The 6,133-nt window shown below is 50.1% G+C and overlaps 1 protein-coding gene across 1 annotated transcript; it reads right to left on the bottom strand.

Annotated features, from left to right (window-relative positions):
• Window positions 1-1,116: 1,116 nt before the first annotated feature.
• CHST14 (carbohydrate sulfotransferase 14) lies at window positions 1,117-2,923 on the bottom strand (the record flags this gene model as incomplete). Its single annotated transcript, XM_080931163.1, has 1 exon — window positions 1,117-2,923. One exon carries the CDS (start codon window positions 2,921-2,923, stop codon window positions 1,793-1,795), a length of 1,131 nt encoding a protein of 376 aa, XP_080787289.1. The 3' UTR covers window positions 1,117-1,792.
• Between the last annotated feature and the right edge of the window lie 3,210 nt (window positions 2,924-6,133).

Raw genomic sequence — 6,133 nt, 5'->3', positions numbered from 1 at the left:
CATTTGAAAATATTGGGGGTGGGGTGGGTGGATCCTCGGTTAAGAGGTATTCCAGGATGTCATAATGGTGGGCACCTATAATTCCAGAAGCTAAGACAGTAGGATTGTACGGTTAGGTCTAGCCTAAGTAAGATCTCCCCACCCTATCTCAAAACAAAAAATATAGTGAGGCCACCTTACCTTTATAAAAAATAATAATAACTCAGGTGTGGTGGCTCATGCGTTTAATTCCAGCACTCAGGAGACAGAGGCAGGTGCATCTCTGAGTTTGAGGCCAGCCTGGTCTACATATCAAGTTCTAGGGCAGCTAATGCTACGGAGAGTCAGCATTTAGGGTTCTATCTAAATAAATAAGTAAATAAGAAAAGAAAAAAGAAAAACAAACAACAAAAAACCCAAAACCAGACCAAGAATAACGTGTCAAAACGTGTTCCTGCCTCACCTGAGATAATGCAGAGCCTGTGCCTCCCTTCTTGGAGCTCTACTTTTCTTCTAATCATATGTATGTGCATCTACCTGTGTGAGCGGATGCCATGTGTGCATGGGGACTGACCTACAGGTCAGAGCCATTGGATCCCTAGAGCTTTCGGAACTTAAGGCTGAGCCACCTCTCTAGCCCTCACTCCCTTTAAGGACTATTCCTCGTTGGTGTGCTGTGTCCCTGATGTCACATTGTGCAGCCCTGTCTGGCATGGAACTCCCCCTATACACTAGGCGGGCCTCAAACTCACAGGGACTGTCTAGGGTAAAGGTGTGTGCACTCCCCTCCCCTGGTTGGTGTCCCTCTCGACAGGCCTTGCCTTTTAAATGGCATCTTAGAAACTGAGTCTGTGAGCATATTAGAAGTCCCAAAAGACCTCACGATGTTACAGGGCCACTGGACCTGCTTGAGCAGGTTACGTTATCTACCTGCAAGCTTTCTCTTTTGACCAGGAAGACAAGCATCTAGGAGTCTCCAAGCACCACTGGGAACTGAGGGGAACTAGAGGTGTTCATTTTGTATACAAAAAAAATTTTTATTAAAAGTCAACCCTTACAAGGATTCTATCAAAATATACACATTTTAAATAAATGCATCAGACAAGTGACAGCCAGATACACAGGACACACGCCGTCTCACATAGTCTCAGATTTCTAGGGAAGCAAGGCTTATTGAAGATACTCCAGGAGCCTTAGGAAGAGGTCATGCACAGGGGTCTTTGGATGCTTGAGGGGCCAGGCCTTAGTGCTTTGAGGTAAGGGCCCTACTTCAGTTTTTCCTTCCTTAGAAAAATGATTCAGGCCTATCAAAAAGAGGACATTTACTGTCTGGAGTAGAAAGGCACAAATTTCATTTCTAAGGCACCATAGCTCATCCCAGTCCTGAGGTCCATGGTGTGGGTGAATGGGAGTCCGAACCATTGATTCTTGGCATGGCTAGTGCTTGGCTAGTGCCATATTTGGGATTTAGCCACAGGTTAAATTACAACGGACCAGGTGGTCTGCACAGATCCAGCAGCCAGGGGCTTGGAGTCAGACTTTAGATCAAACATATGGCTTTAATAACCACTGGTTATTAAATCCTATGAGACAAGGATGCCACCGGCCCCTAAGGGAGTCAGTTCACTAGTGAAAGCAGCAGGCCTCATTTCTAGATCTGTCCTCTGAGTCACTGTGCACAAGGACCTCCGAGGACCACTGAGATATGGCAGCACCTGGAGAAACCAGAAAACCCCAGAGCCAGAAGTATCTCTGGAAGACACCTTAAAGCTGGTGTTATTAAATCCAAACTCCAAAAGGTGCTGGCCCACTGTCACTGGTGACAGGCTTCCTTGGTGACATTGGGCAGTGGGTAAGAAAAGAGGGAGAAGTCTAGGATATACTTAGGTAGCACATCTTGAAGCAGGGCCCGTGGGGCATTGCACAGGTGGTAATGAAGACTTTCAGGGCTGGCCGGCCGGTACCAGGCCTGGCGAGCCGGAAACCGGACATGGGGTGGGGCCCGTACCCACTCCAGCACCTGGTTGGCATCAGCCTCCAGCCTCTCATAGAAACCCACGAAGTCGTAGTGCACAGCACATGGTTGGCACAGGTGGTACACAGGCATCCAATGCTCATTCATATGTTCAGGATCTTCATCCACCAGATATCTCAGGAACTCTGGGAAGGTGACATCGTCCCCTGCAGGACTGGGGCCAGCTCCAGCCCTGTAGCGCCTGACAATTTCAGCCCCATAGCGCTGCTGGTACTCTCGGATCTCTCCAAACTTGTTGCGGTAAGCAGATAAGAGGCGTTCCAGGGGGTCTCGCACAAACAGGAACTTGAAGTAGTGCTGCAGACGGTAGCGAATCTCCTCAGGCCGCAGGTCTGCCAAAAACACCAAGTCACTCCGGTGGTCCATCTTGAGGCTGACATCCACATTGTTCAGGACACCCGCCAGCACCTTCAGCACGCGTTTCCAGTTAGAGCAGGCCACTTTGGGGACGTAGCAGTAGAGGAAGCGGTAGCGGTCACTTACGAGGATGTGGCGTAGCAGGGTGCGCCGCTGACCCACTGGCAAATCCCAGGGGTCCCGGGGCATGCCTGGTTGTCCGCACACGGCCCTCAAGGTCCGGTTTCGGATGTCCTCCCGCACTTGCAAATCCGAGTCCCTAGCATCCAAGGATAGGCCTCTAGGCTTAGTATCTGTCCCGCTCCAGGCCGCGCCTTTGTGGCTGGGAGGGTTCAGGGGAAGGGGTTTCATCTCCGATAGGATGCCCCGCTCGATCATGAGCAGCAGTCCGCTGGACGCCACGATTACTGCGAACATCAGCATGGACGGCAGCAGCAGAGGCGGCCCCCCGATCCCAGCCCGGGCCCTGCCCAATGGGGCCCGCCTCGGCGTGCGGCCCAGGGTCTCGGCGATTTTCGGGGCAGCCAGTGGGGTCAGAGGGCGGGGAAACATGGTGCAGCGGCCAGACCTCGCCGACCTCGAGGTTGCAAGGGAGGTGACTGCAGCTGGGGCTGGAGGTCTCGGGAGGGGATGGATAGTGGGTGGCCGGCTCCCGAGGTGCAGCCAGGGACCAGGGCCGGATGTCCCGCCTGCCCGGCGGCTCTCCTCTCCCCGCCCCTCCCTGATACAGGCGCGGGGGCGGGCCCACGTCGGGGGGCGGGGAGAGGGGCCGGTGCCTGAGTCCTAGGAGCTGTTTGCCGAGGCCGCAGGCGGACCCTAGCCCGGGAGAGGGGACACAAGAACCTGGGCCACTCCAGACCCCTGGGCCTGGGGACAAAATGAGACCCGGAAAGCGGGAAAGAGCTACTGAGGTCCCGTGTTTCTTTAACACGTGCCCTTTTGGTGCTGGACGTTAAGATTTGCACCCTCCAACTGTGATCTGAAGGCAGGACACAACCCACCACTCAGTCGGTCTAGACAGATCTGTCCTGACTGGAAGCATGGTCCTTAGCCACCCTTACCAGCCCCAGCCCAGGACAGGGCCACTCTGTCAAGCTCTGGCTAATATCTCCATGGTGACATTTTGCTTTAGTAATTCCTCGGGACTACAGTGCTTATCTATTGAGCAAAGCTTGCTTATCTGTTCATAAATGGAATCCGGGTCTCCTCCTAAGGCTGAAGAAGTAGGCTAACTGGGACGCTCTGGTCAGAGGCTATGGACAAAATACCTAGGGACCATGTAGAGCCAATATATACTTCAGAACCACGTGCAAGTATAACGCAGCAACCACACAAAGAGCTTGGAGCCAGTATGTGCCCAGCGGCACCAGATTGAGCATATAGGCAGCTCCCAGAGCACTCAACATTCAACTAGTCCCTAAGCACTGAAGCTTGACTTCATGTGGGGCTTGAGACAACAGAATTGGGGAACAAATGTAAGTTTTTTGTTTCTCTCTTTTTCATTTTTACTATTTCTTCAGTCTTCATCCACTCAGCCACCTGACAAGCAGATTCTGTGGATGTTCCCATTGTATACTCTGGGGTAGCTGTGACTTCAGGGTTTTGTTCGTTAGACATTGTAAGGGTTTCACTGGTTTAGCCAAGGCTGACCTTCAGATCTTCCTGCCTCATTCCAGAGTGCCTAGCTTTAGGCATGTTCCACTGTCCATCTCTGTTGACCTTTTTCTAGTTACACACTAGATGGGAGGAGGAAGTACTAGCTTTGGGACAGGTTATATATACCCAGAGGATGATGGAAAGGTTGGGTGATAATGGTGGGAAGATGAAGCTAGCTGATTAGGCAGATGAGGGGGTCTGAGGGATAAAATGAGGTGTATATATGTGTGTTGTTCATGGGTAGCTCTCCAAACACAGCCACACAGAAAGCACAGGGTAAGAGTCACAACTGGGAGTCAGTGGCTTTCAAACTGGGTGTTATCTTGGGCCACTTCTGACCCTTCACCACACTGCTTGCTGTCTGTTTGCTGACAGTGTATAGATTTCTGGTGGTGGGATTGCTTGGTATATCTCTCTGTAAAATGACAGCTCTTAAAACTCTCCTGGGTAGCTGTCCATACCATGGGATGGCTTACCCATACAGTGTTGGGGACGAAAACTCTGACCTATTACTTTTCTTTGACCATAGATTTAGACCGCAGCTACCAGAATGAGCTACTCCACCTGTCAAATCCTGAAATTCAAGATGTCGTCCTATCCCACACCACAGGAATACCAGCTGTAAGAAATTGGGAGATAGAAGTTTCTAACCAGTCCCAAGGTTATGAGAGTTATCTTTATGCATCTAGATGCCCACTTAGATAACTGACCAAGACAAACTGAGAAGGTAGTTGTGGCTACTTTAATGTTAACTTCAGGACCCAATTCCTCTTTTCTCTTGCCTGCCCCCACCTAATTTTAGTTTTGCACCTTCATTAGCCTTAATAAACACCTCTACTGCAAGAATTAACCAGGACCCTTGAAACAAGAACAGCGAGCCCCTTCATATTTACAAACTAAAATCCAAACCAACTCTCCAAAATAAAATCAAGCCAAACCCAAAACAAGACACACAGAAAGTAATTCTTTTCTAAATCAATACAATTTCTCAAATTTATTTATTTTTTTCTTAAAGAAGTACTTCTAATCTCTGTCAAAAGGGAGGTTAGGAAAGGTACCCCCTCCCTTGTAAACACTGAAATACAGATCTGGGAAACCAGGATCGACACACACAAAAAGTGCATTTTACAAAATATCAACTAAAATATATTTTACATGGATTATACTTCCATTGAAATTCTACCGGCTGCATTTTCATGTTCGAAAAAATATTTCCACATCTAAAGAGATTCCAAAAGCATTTAACATCTGGGCAGCAGCCCCCTGCCTCCTAGGAAAGCTTATCTCATCTTCCATGGGTGAGACTGGGCTCCTTGGCAGCACCCCTTGAGTGAGCAGGCTCCAAAGGGATCCCATCTCTACTCTTGACAACTTCTCACTTATGCCTGGCTCTTTTAGATTGATGCCTTCCTCCAAAGAGCTTACTCAACCTGAAAGTCTTCCCTTTGGGTTTGGGACAGGGCTTCCTTCAGGCCTCACCCAGCCCAAGTACCCATCAGGAGCAGTTTATCTTCTAAGGATCAGGGCCTGGACCTGGGGTTGCCAGATCTTTGCCTTCAGGGCTTACTCCCACCTCCCAATGAAGCCTGTGTCAGACTATCCTTACCCCAGCCCATGTAGAAGTGCCTGGGTGGCAGGTGGCTGGTGCTGGTCCCAAACCACACCACACTTGCCTGCACTGCACCCTCCCTGATCCCAGGCTCCTCTTTGGTACAAATAACTAGGCTTCAGCCCCTCAGCCCAGGACGACAGGGGACCGAGCCTTCTGATCAATCACTGGTGGGGAACATGAGGCCTTAACAATCTCAGGGCAACAGGAAGGAACTGATAATGCAGGGCCTAGCTCCTAGAGGGAGTGGCTGCAGCTCAGAACTGTGGACTGATACAGTGTTGATTCTCACTGGGATGTAAGTTAGTGCAATCTACAAAAGACTAGGGTGAGGGGGTGGCAGGGCAAGAGGAGCCACAAAGCTCCTTTGGTTTGACTTCAGGTGGGTGTGGCTTGAAGAGTCACGTGTGAAGTTCTGCAAGAGGTTTCCCAGAACCTCCAAGTATAAGGCAAGAGGAGAAATCTTCGACAAATCAGGTAGCAATTTTCCTTGTCCC

The sequence above is a fragment of the Micromys minutus genome (genome assembly GCF_963924665.1).
Source record: "Micromys minutus genome assembly, chromosome: 17".
NCBI classification, from domain to species: Eukaryota; Metazoa; Chordata; class Mammalia; order Rodentia; family Muridae; genus Micromys; species Micromys minutus.
Note: the sequence above shows the minus strand (reverse complement) of the source record. Positions and strands in the feature narration are given on the sequence as shown.